Source organism: Spea bombifrons, chromosome 3, assembly GCF_027358695.1.
Source record: "Spea bombifrons isolate aSpeBom1 chromosome 3, aSpeBom1.2.pri, whole genome shotgun sequence".
Classification (NCBI taxonomy): domain Eukaryota; kingdom Metazoa; phylum Chordata; class Amphibia; order Anura; family Pelobatidae; genus Spea; species Spea bombifrons.
The window spans coordinates 108,513,239-108,531,139 of NC_071089.1; the positions used below are offsets into that span (position 1 = coordinate 108,513,239).

Sequence of the window (17,901 nt, forward strand, 5' to 3'; positions counted from 1 at the left end):
TAATGGTAACACACATAAAAACATACTGAGACGAAAGAAGAAGAGGGCCCTGTTCTTGGGAGCTTACTATCTATCGGGTGTAGGGGGGAGTCGGTTCCTGGTGGATTAAGATGTTGCATTTCCATGTGGCTATTGCAGCCCAAATCTGCCCCTATTCATTCATTCTGGCATCAGAGGTAGGATATGGGGGGGGGGTTGTAACGTTGGCTTTCTGCGAGACATCAGCTGTATTCGGGGAGCCTTTAGTGACCTCTGCGCAGTTAGACTGCCCCGTGTGTTCATTCACAAGTCGCTTTTGACATTTTAGCTCTCGCTCCAGCGTAGCCTTTCTTGCGGTTGCCATAAAACATGTAGCGACGGACGTTTTCCTAGATTATAGGTTGTTAAATTGTTTCGGTTCCGGGGATTTGACGCACCCCTCGCTGGCACACATGGGGTCAGCACCCCACCGCCGCGGTCTTCTCTCTGATCCTCTTGATGTCTTGTTTGATCTGTCCTAATTGGCAAGAAAAGCAATTACAGACAGGTGCAAACCATAGCTCCCAGTATATCCCAGTATACCGTGTGCTCACAGCCGCATTCCTGCAGCGAGACGTAGGGGGGATCTGTGCCCGGGGGCCGTTTGAACGAGGAACATGAAATTTGTTTATTTTAAAAGCTTACAGATTTCACATGTGGGAGCAAGACGTCCTCTGCAAGCGGATTTATACCGTAATTGGAGGCATAAAATCTACTGGGATTGTATTTCCACTGATCTTAACGCTTTCACCTTCTCATACATGACGCTTCCGTAAAACGGGGAATCTGTATAAATGAAACCTTTGTCGAATACGATGTAGTAAGAGGTTGAGTTAATCTATGGTGATCACCGTTTAATATATTGCTGTGATAAGTAGCACATATAACGCCTTATTTATACGACTACCATACGAGGAGGGGGGGTGGCGACTGGGACAATATCTTGGAAGCCCCCAATCAAGAAGGGTAAAGCAGTCTGGAAAACCCAAGGAATGGCACACGTGAGATGGGCGATAGACCCCATAGATCCATAGACAGGTGCATTAGTAGAAGAACTCTGTACCGGGGGGCCGAGTAATCAGGATGCAGCCAGCATCATCCCCAAATACTCTCCCAGCTCGCTTTTCTGCTGTACCCACGACTTGCTTCTTTCTTCAATCGCCAACATTTTATCGCACGTCCGTCTCCGGTATTCCATCCGTGCTGTTCCAATTCTGATCAATTCCGTACCTTCTTCTGTCCGACTCTCCCCTACTTCTTCTATTGGTTCTTCTAACCATTTATTCAAAGAAGCATGCGATCTACCGTCCTTAATACCCTCAACCTGCACCCCAAAATAATATTTATATATATGTATATAAATGTGTTTGTGTGTGTATATATATATATATACAGTATGTGTGTGTGTGTGTATATATATTTTCCCTTTCATGCAGGGAGAATACGTTGGTTGCTCCTCTGTTATCAGCCGCTTCAACGCATCTACAGCACAGGAAGGAAACCTTTAACATAATGGTTTTCTTATCCTATGTGACGACGGGACAATTTTCTAAGCACTTAAAGCTGCAATTTAATAGAAAGTATGCTTAATGCATCCTAGTGTATGAAATGCACCACTGAAAATATACTTTTTGCAAGAGGAACCTTTTTATTACTAGATTAAACATTTGTTTTCAAAAATACTGTGCTGGTTTACTTTAAAAAAGTAGTTTTGGTCTAATAGAATGCTTTCAGGCCCGTTTGTTTTACCAATTTTGTGGCAAACAGTAGAATGGCTCGGACTCTCTGACTCCCGAAAGTCCATGGAGGAACGGGCTTCATTATTGGTGTGGTGTTTGAGGAAGGAAAGTCACCCGAAGTATGTGTCCGTGCCCGTGTCCGTGCCCGTGTTCGCAGGTGGTTACCAGACAGCTCCCGATGACTAATGAAAAAACCTGAAAGCCGACCAAACCTGGAATCTGGAGCATCTGGCAACTGTAAAAAGTAAAAAGGGAAAAGTAAATTCATGTTACATGTGAAGAAATGTGGAACTTCATAAAAAAACAAAAGCCTGGTGTGTAAAAGTGGCACTGACCATCTTATCTGTAACAAACACCCCACTACGTAGAAGAGATGATGCCTCCTGTAGGAAGCCCACCCATTATTAACTAGTATTAGAACAGTAGGCGAGACGTGATATGAACATTTTCACGCAAGCTACTAATGGTTAACGTTTTGAAAATTCTCCTTTCGGCTCATTTCCATATATACACTTTTTTGTTCAAAAGTTTGGGGTCACTGCTGTTTTCATGGAAAACAAGGACATTTCTAGCTGTAACGTATTTGCTAAAGGGTTTTCTAACAATCAATTAGCCTTTTAAGCTTAAACTGTGATCAGCGAACACAACGTGGCATTGGAACACAGGAGTGATGGGAGTGATAAAGGGCCATTGGAACACAGGAGTGATGGGAGTGATAAAGGGCCATTGGAACACAGGAGTGATGGGAGTGATAAAGGGCCATTGGAACACAGGCGTGATGGGAGTGATAAAGGGCCATTGGAACACAGGAATGATGGGAGTGATAAAGGACCATCGGAACACAGGAGTGATGGGAGTGATAACGGGTCATTGGAACACAGGAGTGATGGGAGAGATAACGGGTCATTGGAACACAGGAGTGATGGGAGTGATAAAGGGCCATTGGAACACAGGAGTGATGGGAGTGATGAAGGGCCATTGGAACACAGGAGTGATGGGAGTGATAACGGGTCATTGGAACACAGGAGTGATGGGAGAGATAACGGGTCATTGGAACACAGGAGTGATGGGAGTGATAAAGGGCCATTGGAACACGAGAGTGATGGGAGTGATAACGGGCTTAGCAACATAGACGGCATCGTGGTAGGGCTGTCTCTGAGCGGTGCTGGTTTCTGTTTGAACGTGTTGGGTTAGATTTATTGTTGCTTGTTTTGTACTTTAGTAACTTTATTATGTGAATTGTGTAACTACATCTTTTCTTGAAGAAATGCCACGAGTCATGACGCTGCTGGGCAATCATAATCTCTTTAACTGCTGTCAGAAAACTATAGAGATGGCTCTAGAAATGTATTAAAACTGTTATTATTTTACAAAAGTAGCAAAATATCACTACTTCCACTTGGGTTGAACCATTTTTATTCTGCCGGCTTAAGGTGCCGTTTAGTAATGGTTCGTAAATTCAGTAATAAAGTACGTGTGTTGCGTTCTTCTTGTGCACAAGCATGTGATCCTGATCTGATAAATTGTCTTGAGTTAGCTGGACTTTACTTATGACAGATGAAAGAAAAGGACTTGTGAAGGTAGTTGATGCTGGAATACCGGCAGGCAGCCGCATTTCTGGATTCATTAAAAAAAAGGGTAGCCTTTGTGATTTTGGTTCGTTATCTCCGTGTCTTACTGTGGCCGTGCCTAGTGTTTGATATCCGCTGCTTTGAATCCGGATCTCCGCGCGGCATCATTAGCGGGATATATTCTGCTTTTCAGCTTGGGATGGAAGGTGTCTCATCAGGGGAGCAGAACGAAAGGTCTAAGGGCCGAGGGGGGGTCTTACCGGTATCTATATCTTTGTGCCGTGAAAGAACCTGCAGGCAGAGATTAATACCGTCCCAACGTTTGCAAAAGCATTGTGCAGTTTTGTTCACGCAAGGAATTGCCTGTATTCATTTTTTTATGGAAAAAATTTATTTTTCTGCAATGAGCATAAAATACAAAGATGTAAATGGGAAGTAGGTTATCATTTAACAAAAGCTGGCTGTAAATGCCTTGTATCTGCAGACCTGAGGCGGCCATTGCTGTCAGTCATGTGATATTTTAGGTGATTTCCCGGCTCAATCACCACACTGAGCTGATGCTTTATGGCGATGCTAATGAAGTCCGCTCCCCCATAGACTTTCATTAGTCAGTGTGTCCGGTGGGGTGATTTTTATAGGTTGTATGCTGACGTTTCTGCTCCGGTTTGTGCAGGTATCACACCCGCGTATGATTGAGATGAATCACGGTTCGCGTTTCTGCACCCACCGTTCTCTTGTGGTGTCGCATTTAACACCCTGTACAGAGATGGGAACGCAAAGTGATTATTTTCATCCTTGTATCTGCAGGCTCCAAACTAAATTATATTTACAGATCAACACTGACTCATATAACTGATGAAACACAAACCAGACAATCCAGGACACCCCGTTATCTTTGCCGTTAACACAATCACTGAACCCGGATCTGGACAACTAACTCACCCCTTAGTGAATAAGTTAGAGAGTTTTGGTCATTATGAAGGGCCAACACCGGCAAGATTCTCCAGCAAGAACAGCCGAGCCGGCCCTGCATTTAATGCAAGATTCAATATCTAAAGAGAGTTTGGAGAAATCTCACTGATGTAACGATTATTACATTATCGTTACATTATTCGGGGGGCTGAGGAAGTTCTTTCCGCAGTGAGGGAAAGCAAAACTCTCCATTTAGTAAATAAACCTTCTTATTAAAAACCTTGCACCCCTTAAACTTTCATGCATGATATTCTCTAAACAGTTCTAGTTCCATCGCTAGTAATGGTTCAGTCACTTCTACTGTGTGTGAGAAACCTACTGGATGCGTCGTCACCCCTCTATCCCGTCTGCATGAATTCTCTATCCAACAAGGACATTTGGCGAGATAAATTGACATTGAATCTGAGATGGCCTTAAAAACATCCAGGAGAAACACCCTCATTCTGCGGGTTCTCCCCTACAACAATGTAGTACAGCCAGATGATTACAGCCGAGGACCCCCAACCAACACCAACCAACTTGGGAATTAAACAAAGATTATGCTTTTATGTCGCTATATGTTGTTGGGAATTCGGACTCCAAGACCTTCCCAGGGTGGGGGTGGGATGACGCTACCATCTGGTCATCCATTTTTTTGGTCCAAGCAGTTTTATGAAGTTGTAACTAAAGCATATTTTAATTTTCTATGATTTTACAAAACTGCCTTACAGGATTGTTCCGAGGTCTATAAAATAAGCTATGCTGCGTAATGTCCCCTTTTTCCTTCTATGTAATTGTCTTATACATGTTTTCTTAACGTTCCAACAGGTTCAGAATATGAATAACATTATAACATTCCCACTGGACAGTTTGTTGAAAGGAGACCTTAAGGGAGTTAAAGGGGTGAGTGAGCTGATATCATGTACATTTGTTAATGTGAAGCTTTTCAAAATTAAAGCAGATGTTCTTCTCTGGATATAAATGACGTGTCTGTGTGCCCTATACGCCCGTTGGGATGTTCTGTGTCTGTGAAGGTCCCTATTAAATGCGCTGAAACGTCAATCATTCCAATGGAACAGATTGTGTTTTTATGAGCCATTTGAGCTTTTTTGTATATATATATATATATATATATATATATATATATATATATTGTACATACCTTTAATCAATCAATATTTCTCTTGTTTTTCAGGACTTGAAAAAGCCTTTTGACAAAGCGTGGAAAGACTATGAAACCAAAGTGTAAGTGACTTCATGTTTCCGTTTTTTTCCAGAATTACTGTAGATTTACTGTAGATGTTTTAAAAAAAAAACATTCTTCAAATATTTCCATCCTTTGAAAAAGGACTTGAAAATCATATCTGCAGGACATTCCTAGTTTTAAATTCTTAAGGTTTACCCCCCCCCATCTGCATTTATTGTAGATTATTTAGAGCTGATGACAGATCAATAAGATCTCCTTTAAAACGAAATAATCTGTAGGTTCCCTAAAGCTCCAAATACATGTAGTGCCGGAGTCTTGGGAAACCCTAGAATATAAGACTGGAGTCCTGATCCGCTTGTGTGAGCGCTTCAATGAACTTCTCCTGCACGAAGGGCCGAGATGGGCTCCATATGGTGTTTAGTTAATATGGATGCATTTTACAGGGCCGGCCCGTCTTGCTTGTGACTCTCACTGGGGTTGACCCTTCATAATGCGGCGTGAGTTTGATGAGTTGATATGTTTGATGTATACATCCAATGCTTTCTTTAGCTATTAGCTTTACAACTTCTGTCTCATTTTCCTCCTCCCCTTGGCTGCCCCCACAGAAGACAGGAACCATACTTGAGTACACTTCCTGTACACTGTAGGACCCCCATTAGTTAACGAATAGCCCCCCACACACACACAGACGCACATGGATGTGTTCTTTTTCAGAGACCCCTGTAATATTAGAGCTGCTGCATATAAACATAACAGGTTTACATATAGTTTGGTAACAACGTTCTGTTCCCTTTATATTAATATTTGTTTGGAAAAAGCTTTGGTCCACCCAACCTGGGCTCGAGGGGTTAACGGATTTAGCCCTAATGTTGCTTAAAAAGTCAGTTTGTCTCCGTTTTTCTCCTGTGGAGATAGGAGCGCCGATATTCCCGCAGGTGGGAGACACAACCTTGCCTCGCAGGCAAATAAACATTTGTGGAATTCTTCCTCGCGTTGCGCTCTCACCTAAACGTGGGTCTCCGTCACTCCTCCGTCTCCACGTAGCACCCCGGGCGCTGATCTTATCGGCGCGGCTCGTTTACTCAAACATACGGAGCCTGTGCTTGATTATATTCATTCTTTATTCACGGTTGGCACTTGAAATGTTAAGTGTTAAGATGTGATTCACAAACAGCGCGATTTATAGGCTGTGTGTTCCGTGAGTCATCCTAGCAGTGCTGAGCTTACATGAGAGGGTGGTATCTGTACGATTCCTACAGCGCTAAAACTTTGAGTTCAGTGAGTTCCTATTGAGATGTAGAACTGGATGAAAGATCAGAATTCCTGAATACCTTGTGACGTTTCTACATTTTGTCGGCACACGTGGAAACGTCTGATACCTGCTTGGGGACATTGCAACGCACATGACTCCATTTACTAATGGAAAGGTTGCGTGTGTCTTGACATAGATGTTATGCCTTACAATATAACTGACGTTTTAGCTATTTTTTGGCCACCTTTGTTTAGATGTTCATTATTACAAACGCCAGAAGAAGATTTTGTTTTCCTTGCCCCTAAAATTTTGGGTAGGCGGCTTGTCTTCTCCAGAAGACCAACACCAAGAGACGGTCTCCATCACCCACTGCTTCTGCAGAGAGTCACCGGATTGTTACCTAGACCGGTATATATTGGTAGAGAGGATATCAACCACCCCCCTTTACTGTTCTGTGAACCAACGCGATCCTAATCAGATGCACGACATGTAGGTACCAGCCATTTGATATTACGCCGTACGACTCCTTTAATAAAACGGTTATGCGTCCAGCCCGGTGTGTTTTATCTGTGAAATCCACTCTCTGCCATACATTATTCTTCATTCATCACGTGTTTAATATAACGATCCCCTGACCAAACAGCACAAACATTCCTCAGCTGTGATTCATTCTTTTCAAATGACATCATCACGCAGCGTTCAAACAAATGCACTCGTGATTATAGCAGGCGGTGAGCTTTGATTCGGATGGACTAAAATGTGCTCTTAATCCCTTGGTTTTATTGTGATGTAGAAAGAAGAGGATTCACTTCGTTATTTTCTGATGGGATCCATAGGTCCACATAGGTCATTGAATTGGGTCCCATAACATCCAGCACTCCTGGAATTGATAGTCATGAAAATAAGGAACAAAAATATTTTTCCGATAGTTTCTTCTAGGTACAGTGCTGTGAAAAAAGTATTTCAACTAATCATCCGATTAATTTTAATATGAGACAAAGACGTTCACACCATCATACAACATACATTCCTGCCATCATACAACATACACTCCCGCCATCATACAACATACACTCCCGCCATCATACAACATACACTCCCACCATTGTAATACATGTGATAGCCGTCACCTAACATTTTATCTATAAGAATGGAGGGGAAGAATGCATTTGCAGGAGGCGCGTGTGCGAATACGGGGAATTCTACCAAAAGACACAACACGTAAATTATAAGGGACTCTCCGCTATCATCTGCATTCAAGTTGCGTTTCCCTTTAAGAGCCCATCTAAGAAGACAGAGGAACACGTGAGGTGTTTAAAGCCACGCTGTTTGCTCGGATTTGACTCTGGAAGTGACCCGCAGTGTTGGTTTAGCTGGCGGTGCCTGCAGGACTGTTTGGTTAATGGAAGGTTGGGTACAGGGTTCTCGTCCCTCATCTTCCCGCGTCTCATACGCTTTTTTTTTTTTTTTTAAATGCAGGACCAAAATAGAGAAAGAAAAAAAGGAGCATGCAAAGCTACACGGGATGATCCGAACCGAGATCAGCGGCGCTGAAATCGCTGAGGAAATGGAAAAAGAAAGACGCTTCTTCCAGCTACAGATGTGTGAGGTAAGATGGCGGCACGTAGCCCGGCAGTGTCCGTGCTGGCGGGGCATCCAGGGTTCCTAGGAGTGAAATAGTTGCCTACTCATCAGCCTGAGGGTATATTTCAGTTGCCTCAGGCCTCTTTGGGCTACGAATAGAATTTGTGTTGTGTGTGGATTGTAATTATTTTCACGCTATGTTATTTTTTGCTATAGTAGTTTACCCACAAGGTGGGAGATAAATGGAAGAGCCTCCCGTCAGAAGTGGTAGAGTTTAATGTAGTGAGGGAATGTAGGCATAAAGCTATCCTGAACCTAAGAAAAGACCAAGGATTGATTTAGGTCTGAGTCCTTACATCAGGAAAACGGGCGACTACACAGTCCGAAGGGGTCTAATGTCTGCCGCCAGATATCACGTGCAGGGAAAGGAGCGATTGCTTACATCTTATCTGTCGCCTCCCCAAACCCTACATCTTCCTGTGATATACATTAAAGAAACCCACGCGATGCCACTTACAGATTCAAACGCAAATGGTTTTATCTCTCTCTATTAGTATCTGCTGAAAGTCAACGAAATAAAGATAAAGAAAGGAGTGGATCTGCTGCAAAATCTGATTAAGTACTTCCACGCGCAATGCAAGTAAGTCTCAATCACCTCCGCCTTTATATTAATAAAACGTAACCTATTTTACACAGAAAATAGAATTTTTACTTTCGTGTTCTTGAGGTTATAATATGAAAAACCTTTGCTGATATGTAGGTACACATACTGTATGTGTGTATATATAAATATATAGTGTGTGTATGTATATATATAAATATATATATATATATATAATGTGTGTGTGTGTGTATGTATATATATAAATATATATATATATATATATAATGTGTGTGTGTGTGTGTGTGTGTGTGTGTGTGTGTGTGTGCTGTCTGTTTTGGTGTGATAAGGTTTTTTTATACTATACTGTTGTCTTTATCATACTTTACTGCGGAAAGTATGTTTGTGTGTATATAGGAGGGACGTGGGCATGCAGGCAATGGCTGCTTCAAACAGAACACAAAAGCACATATTCACGATTTCCATGAAGCATTTAATGAAATTGCGTTAAATAGTCTAATGAGATTGTCGCTGGCACCCAACGTACCCGTGTAAGTGGCTAATTATAATAAATCTCACTCGTTGTTTTTGCCAACGTATTAAGCTCAGACTTGTCGATGCTCGCAGTGGGTCTGTGTAATTCATTACATACGCCGAGTAAAGAATGAAGAATTCTCCATGTCGCCTACTGCAAAAGGCGATGTGAAACCCCTACTTATCGATGCACCCATGAGGATTCAAACAATTAAAAGAAATTCTGTTCAGATGATAAATACTATCCGGCAACCAAATTATAGAAAAAGAAAATTGAAAATACAGTAGAATTTTTCAGACTCACAATTGTATTAAAACATTTTTAAATGTTTCCAATTCCTGAAACATTACTAAAACAACTCCGAATCTTATGACATCACTACGGTTTTTTTCACGGTATATATTCGTGTAAACAGAGTACAAAGCCTCGTAGAGTAGGATTGTTCAGCTGCGCAACACAAACATATGACAGATGGGAATGTTTTTGCATTAAGTTTACACAAAAAAAATATATATCAGTACCCAAAATATCCAATTCTGCAGCAGAAATCTACCTCCTTTCCAGCTTGCAAGGCAGTAAATAACGCATCTTCCATCTGTTTCTGTGCATACCCATTGCTTGCAAATACAAGCGGATTTATATCCAAAAAAAGAGATGTTTGATAATATATTACAAAGGCAGTCTCCCAAGGAAATAAATATTTTTCAGCACTAACCGTAAAATCCAGCGCGATATACCTGGTTTATCTCATATTGTTCCAATAAACTCTTTTATCTGACGATCTGGAGGTGGCCATTGCTGCCATTTATGTGATATTTTGGGTGATTTCCTGGCTCAATCACCACACAGAGCAGATTCTTTATGGCAATGCTAATGAAGTCTGCTCCTCCATAGACTTTCATTAAGTCCAAGTTTCTGGCTGGGTGATTGGACTGAGCCATTCTAGGCAGTCAGGGTGTTTGTCCGGTATATGAGACTAAGATAACATAGCTAGAACACATATAAAAGGCTAATATGCCACTGTCTGAAGACGGTATATTATACAAAAACTAGACAACACTTAACGATCCTTGAATTCCAGTCAATCACCTTTTGGAGGGTTAATGCCACATGCGTTAGTACCTTGCATTTGTTCATTTCTTTCTCTTAGAAAGGAGATGTCTTGCGTTATACCCAGCTAGATTTGTTAAGTTAAACCCTTGCTGTCCACTCCATGGCCTCTCGCAGAAAAGTTTTATCTTGCCTGCGTTAGTGATTCACAGACAGGCTGGGCAATGCAGGCTCATCAAGTCTTTGCATTATTTCCCCCCGGGCTATGTGAGATCACACACGCTCATGTTAGCCCGCTGCCTCACACACAGTCATGCTAACCAGCTCTGATGTCATATGTGATGTCAGACATGACACCAGATCAGTTCTTCTTGGAGGTTCTATAACAGAAGAAGCGTGGTTCACTCCCTGATAATAAATTTCCGCCGCCGGTTATGTATACATAGACGCTTTGTAGGTCATCATGGATGTCCGGATCCCGGAGCTTCGTCATTTTCATACAGCAGTACTTTATAACGTGTAAGGCGAGGCTGCATCAAGCGACTGCCGTACCATACAGGGTTACTTGGAGTAAGGACATCTCGCTTCAAGCTCTCGGGAGCACCGAGCGATATTGTTTGAGGAGGACGCCTGCCGCAGTCTGGGGTTATAGGGAGTTCATGTGTGTTCTACGCAGAAGAATGAATACAGCGGTCCAAGCCACCTGCGTTTTAATTACGCGATGCTCCGAACACGTAGACGGCAGACAAGAAAGCCCATAGCTGTACCTGGTAATTGCTCCGTCTAATAAGGCAGGTCACACATTGAGCCGGGAACGGTGACAGAGGAGTCCGGCTTAAGGGTATTACTGCAGATCCCATGTAATTAAATACCCGGGGTCGGTACTAGGCTTAAAATGATCCCTGAGATTTACTACACCGGGTCCTGATGGCAAAACACAACTTAATAAAAATGTATTTAAGAGCAGATGCAGCTGGCGATGGCTGCCCGGGACATCTCGGCGTACGGATATAATGGGACGGATCAGCAGAAAGCGCTCGGAAATATCAAGGCACGATTCCAGATGTTTATAATGCGCAGCATGCCGCTAATAAAGGCATCGAGGGGTGTTTATTACTCAGGCACTATGTTCCACGTTTAAAAGATTAAATGGAAACTTCTTCTAAGTACTTAAGCAATTAAATTCATTTTAACTAATTTTTTTGGGGGTCCATCAATTTTTGTTTGTTTGCTTTGATGGCATTTTATTTAAAAATAAGCAAATGTTTTAACCCTTTGAAAGCGTGGATCAAGCTGGCCTGAACAGTCTCATCCCATAAAAAGGCTGCTAGAACCCAAACAGGCACAATTCACTTAATGAGGAGGAATAATTTAGTATGTCTGCTCCGATGGATGCATTCTCCCGGTTAGAAGTGCAAGTTATCACTAGTTTAATGGCAGAATTCTAACCGGAGCACAGCCGATAAAGGCCGTGGCTTATGTTTCTCCCCAACGGACTCTAAAAAAGTTGGTGTCACGGTGACTGTTGTTGCGTTGGTGAATATCGAGCAGGTTGGTTCTTTTCATAACGTTAGGACCTGGGCCCCGGGGGCTCCACAATCTCCTCCATCCCCGGTGGTGTAGCGCTGGAGGTGGGTGCCGGCGGCTTCACAGAACCTTATCTCCCGTTGATGACCTCCACCTCCAGGCCTAGACAGCTGTTGAGGGGCCAAGGTCGCAGGTGAGACTGGGCCTTAGGCAGCCGCCCTACCCTTACGTGCAGAAAATGGGGAGATTCTTTCATTTTAGGGAAGGCAGCTTATTCTTTAACACAAATAACATCCAAATGCCTATGGGGATGTTGCAATGAGGTTCTCTCTCCTTTGGTCCCCCTATTGCACTTTGAGCCGTCTCCTCTCTCGCATCCATAGCTTCTCCTAACAGCAAATATGGGTTTATGGCCGGCCTCTACCCCCCACTTTTGTTTGCTTTGCATAACATTTAGTGAATATGCCCCGTCTTACATTGATTTAGATGCTTCAGATCCTTTGCGCGGCTTTTAAAGTGTTACCGTTTTGTTTTCTCCCCGCTGCAACGATTGCTTCCTTTTAACAAATTCAATTCTGTTTCCGCATCCCTGAACTGAAAATCTAATTGTGTAAATGGATCCGGTAATGGGATTACCGTGTCGCAGACGTGGAGCTCGCTGCTGCCAAAGCAATACGTAAAGAAAACTCATTTGCTAAGTGGGGTTTTTTTTGGAACGTGTTTCTATGCATTAGGATCACCGAGGACTTTTTTATAGCATGGTTCAGCTATATATTGTGAGTTCATTTCTGCATAAATAACCTTGGGGTGTGTGTTTAACTCTTTAACTACTAATGGTTAACTTCTAGAATTAGCTCAGCAAACCAATAGCTGTGTATTGCGCTCCGTGGGCACTTAAAGAGGCAGATAGGACCATTTATTTCAGGGATCTGTCCCCAATATCCCCTTCTATAACATGTAATTTTGCATTACATGGCTCCAGGCCCTTTAAATGCCATTACTTTGCATACACCCTTCTAAACAGAATAATAAGGTGGGTCATAATTATTATTTATTCTGGAAACCAACAAATGCAATTAAACCCATTCTGATGATATGTCGTACATAATATAAAAAGCATGTCGTTTCAAAAGAGGGTGAGCGGCTTATTAAGTGATTGGCGCGGCTTATCCAAAGGTGCTGATCTTGTAATGGTGATCGACTAACGTATCTAGAAACACAAATAAGAATGAATAACTCACTACGGTATGTCCGGCCCGGAAAATAACTTCCAGCGGGCGAAAAAAAAATTCAAGGGCAAGAATCCCCACGTGAAGCCGCAAACCTAATCCAACGATGGACTTTCAAGAATCAAAATCACCGTAGCATAGCTAAAAAAAAACGGCATGCGTAGTTCCGGTAATCTGTATACAGTATAATCATCACCGAAGCCCTCGTGCATGCTGTGCTTCATACATAACCTACTGCGCCCGAGGCGATAACTCCATCGGGAAGGGATGGATGGATGGTTGGTGGTATCCATACCAGCTCCTTGGCGGAATCCGTGATGGGTGCAGGAGGGAGTTTTATAAGGAATTCTGGTTTAAGCTAACACACACACATACACACACATACACACTCACACATACACACACATACATACACACATGCTGCTACTGGGTGTAGATTTGAAAGCTACTTTCATCACCCCAGGATGAGGCAGCATTAACCAAATACACAGCTTTCTGGGTTCATGGATCTCTTTTAAAAATCACTTGATGTTATTGAGCCGTGGCTCCAAAACATACTACTGACTGCGTTGGGGTTTGTCCATCCCTGGCCGCAGATCCTCCCTGGCGCTATTATAGCAGCTCCGACGACCCAGTTCTGGGTATATTTCTGTATCGCAGGTAACGGTGAGCTGTTTCTTAGCTGGTTTCGCTATAACGTTTCTGCTCTTTTCATGTAGCTTTTTCCAAGATGGACTCAAAGCTGTTGAAAGCCTGAAACCGTCCATTGAAAAACTTTCGACAGATCTCCACACGGTGAGTTTGCGTTTCATTTTTAATATAAGTGAGTATTGAGCTGCCTTGAGTAGTTACTAGCATTTATAAAAAGACCATGTCCATGTGGAAGGGACAAGGAAAGCCTGTCGCCAGTGGTCCTCAGTAATGCTCAGCGTGTTACCAGCAGACCGGCTTGCAGAACACATCTGGACATATTCTTGAGCAGAAATATGACATCATATATGAACATATTTTTTAGACCTATAGCAGTACATATAGCATTGTTCACGGAACATGCATTAGTTAATGTCAAGGGATTCTGGCAGAGAGACCTGCTTGTATTTTTTAATCTAAGATAATAGTTCAGTGCAGTAAAGTATACTCTTATGAGCGCCTGTCTTAAACACATTAAAAGACAGAAGGTTTGAGGATTTACTACAGGTTGAAGAGTAGACTAGACGGGATTGGAGAGATATTATCCGCCTTCACATTTCGTATGGGGTTCTGGATAAAAAGGGAATGAGGTTTGGTAAGTGATACAGTATTTCCCCCAAAGCAACCGATGGAATGGTCCAGTAACAGTCAGATGTAATGGAATGGTCCAGTAACAGTCAGATGTAATGGAATGGGCCAGTAACAGTCAGATGTAATGGAATGGTCCAGTAACAGTCAGATGTAATGGAATGGTCCAGTAACAGTCAGATGTAATGGAATGGTCCAGTAACAGTCAGATGTAATGGAATGGTCCAGTAACAGTCAGATGTAATGGAATGGTCCAGTTAGTTGCTATGGTGGACAGTTTTAAAACTTTGCACCTGAATCACTTTTTATATATAATATAATGCAATATGACTGCCTTCTGCATATATATATATATATATATATATATATATATATATATATATATATATATTGATGAGGGTAATGTTGTCAGTGTACAGCCTTCCACTACCTGCAGAATGTTTTTGATTCCGGAATGCAGGGCACCCGGAGTGACACATTATTCAGTAAATGATGATTGTGGTAAATCTGCCTGTGCGTTTTGTTTGTAGTGATATGTGGCATAACGTTACTGTATATACAATGAGAGCTGCATTCGGGGGAGCAGATGCCCCTTTGACTGGGCGCACGTCACACGGGGCAGCAGTAGGGGTGGTAGATGCGAAAGAGCGATGGGACAGGGATATGGCTGTCCTGACTGATTAAGGTCTGGATCCCTTACATCAGGAGGCCGACAAGACGAGTCGAATGGTTCTTATCTGCCATCAAATTGTATGTTTCTAATATTTTTTTTAAATGTGGCTTTTCCCGAAATGTCCCTGGTCAAAGGGAAAATATGATTACTACAGGTTTAAAGCATTTTCTTTAACTTTTGTGGTAAAAATGGCTCTTTAGATAACATCTGTAGTGAATCATGTCCGACCAGCTGCGAAAACCACATTACATGACCGTGTAGCTTTTTCATAACTTTTATTTCTTATTTTTCCTTTTTTTTCCCCGTATGATTCTTCAGTACAGTCTAGTGATGTGCTGACAATAGCAGAAGTAACTGGGTTTGCTGCTAGCGCTCGGCTCCATCGTACACCGCTGCGGAATATGATGGTGCCATATAAAACAATAAATAATAATAGTAACCCCTTCACCCCCCATTTTAGGGGTTACAGCAGACCCCACTGTTTCTCGGAATTGACAAAATCCACAGATTTGGCTGAAATGTCTTGAAGTGAAGTTGGAATAGGCCAGAAAGGCTCATAAATGAGCCCATATGTCTTTTTGTTTTTAGAAGATCAGGGAGAGGACATTATTTTTCTAATGACAGCCTTGTTGTAGATTTGTGTTGGCAGCGCAGACCAAGGGATGGCCGTGCCAAGCCACAGCCCGAAATCACTTAGAATTAATGGGGTCTCGCTTGTGAAAGCCGATATTATGCATATTATGCGCTTTTTCCGGCTCTTGTGATCCTACGCGATGTGATCCAGGCAGCTGGATGAACCTTGTTAAGCACTACTACCGAAGGACACAGGCTTAGTCTGCCTGGAGAACTTCAGTTCTGGGTACCTGATCGGCACGTGGAAGTCCAAGATAACGCAGAAAGGCTGGAGAAGCATGCATTAAATGCATTAATACATAAATATTTCTTTACAGATCAAACAGGTCCAAGACGAAGAAAGAAAACAGCTGAGCCAGCTTAGAGATATCCTAAAAACTGCACTGCAAGTGGAGCAAAAGGAGGTGAGCCGGTCACATAAATAATCCACCCGTTGCTGTTGATGGCCTTTGAGCGTGTCAGCCATGGCATTCAGTACCTCCCTTGGCGCTCAATGCTTTCCGGATCTCCGTAGGCACATGAATCGCTTTCTGGGTCTTGGATCTGCATTCGTTAAATAGCAGGACTGGGACCAGAAGCTGCCATTTTTTATTGGACCCCACACACACACATAGGTGGCCCATCCAGCATTTGTTGTTAGTACCCCATGACCGTGCCTGTTTGTCTTATTATTAGGCTAGTGAGATATTGGGGTTTACCCAGAATGTATTTTTCAGTGATATAAACATGGCTGTCACTAACCAGAATCTAATACAGGGTCATTAGGGGAGCTTACCAATAACCAATAACCAAAGGTATGGTTGATAAAGGTGATGGAAAACCCTTCCACTTAAAATTAAGAGGTAGTAGAAGCATTATTACACACTCATCTACAGACACCAGACAGGTCAGAAGGCTTGTTTTTCCCTCAGAAATCTCATGGCGCTGCCACAACCACAAGGGATTCTGGGTAGGCGAATAAGGTCAACAATGATCACCTTTTGTCTCTATATCCACTTTATACATGGATCCCTTGAAAGTAATTGCCCGCTGTACAAGACAGCCTTTAGACAAAACTCGGGTAAGAGGTGCAGTAGGGGAGCGTGTAACTGAACCAGAAAATCAAGGAATGTTTTACATATATTCACCATGAGCTCAATAAGTATAAGGAGATCAATGTTTGTATAGCAATTGTCTGTGCGTTTATATTTCTGTGGTTAATTACAGGGACTGTCTCAAACATATATGTAATTATGTTACGATGCAGTTCTAACGCTCTGAAAACACAATGCTTTGATAGATTACCTTCAAAATGCCAGCTCTGGTCTGCAGCTGTTATTATTTTCCTATTGTACTTAAAGGCCAGCCGGGATTTAGAAGGTTGGTTTAAATGAAAGACCTGCGTTCTGCTGCCCTAGGGGCGTCTGTTACAGGAGAAGATCATGAAACGCCGCAGGTTCCAAACCAAGGCATTTCACGCATGTATTTAGAACACAAATTCACCCTTGCACTCTTTCCTCGCCGTGTCCCGGAGTAACGCTCTGGCACATTGATGGAAAGTAGGTGACATTAGGGATCAGGGAAACACTAGACTAGCTTGCCTTTCTTTCCAAGAGACAAAGCATGCATTGAAACCTCGGCCATCCTTGGCCATTTATTGTGAATATGGCATCCAGGAGTCAGTCTGTGAAGCTCCGTTAAAGAATATGAAGCCTGTTCACAGTACAATAAAAACACAAAGTCAATCAGAGTAAAGTGTTACCAGAAATCAGACTGTACATATAAACCCCACGCATGAAAACCCCTTATTACTATCCAGAGCGGATGTAGCACACATACACATACAGATACCAGCGCTGCCAATACCCGAGAGACTGATATTTTGGGGGGGTCTGATATGTTTCTTATAAAGATTATAAATGTTGAGTCTCGATCATGATGCAGACTGATGTGCTGAGAGATTAACCGTGCCGTAACTCAAGAATGTGTTTTCTGTTGTCTCTTTTTCCCCCCTTGAAACGCTCGTACCTTTTGTGACCGAAGTCTAGAAGAGTAAGTGTTCTATTCAGTTACT

General features: G+C 42.5%; 1 protein-coding gene across 5 annotated transcripts in view; it reads left to right on the forward strand.

Moving 5' to 3' along the window:
* ASAP2 (ArfGAP with SH3 domain, ankyrin repeat and PH domain 2) overlaps positions 1-17,901 on the forward strand; it is a 65,865-nt gene that overhangs the window by 31,245 nt on the left and 16,719 nt on the right. For all 5 annotated transcript variants that reach the window (XM_053458825.1, XM_053458827.1, XM_053458829.1 and 2 more), the window contains exons 4-9: positions 5,108-5,182; positions 5,475-5,524; positions 8,218-8,347; positions 8,877-8,962; positions 13,984-14,059; positions 16,166-16,252. In XM_053458825.1, coding sequence (XP_053314800.1) covers positions 5,108-5,182; positions 5,475-5,524; positions 8,218-8,347; positions 8,877-8,962; positions 13,984-14,059; positions 16,166-16,252 — 504 coding nt within the window. The remainder of the gene's footprint in view (positions 1-5,107; positions 5,183-5,474; positions 5,525-8,217; positions 8,348-8,876; positions 8,963-13,983; positions 14,060-16,165; positions 16,253-17,901) is intronic.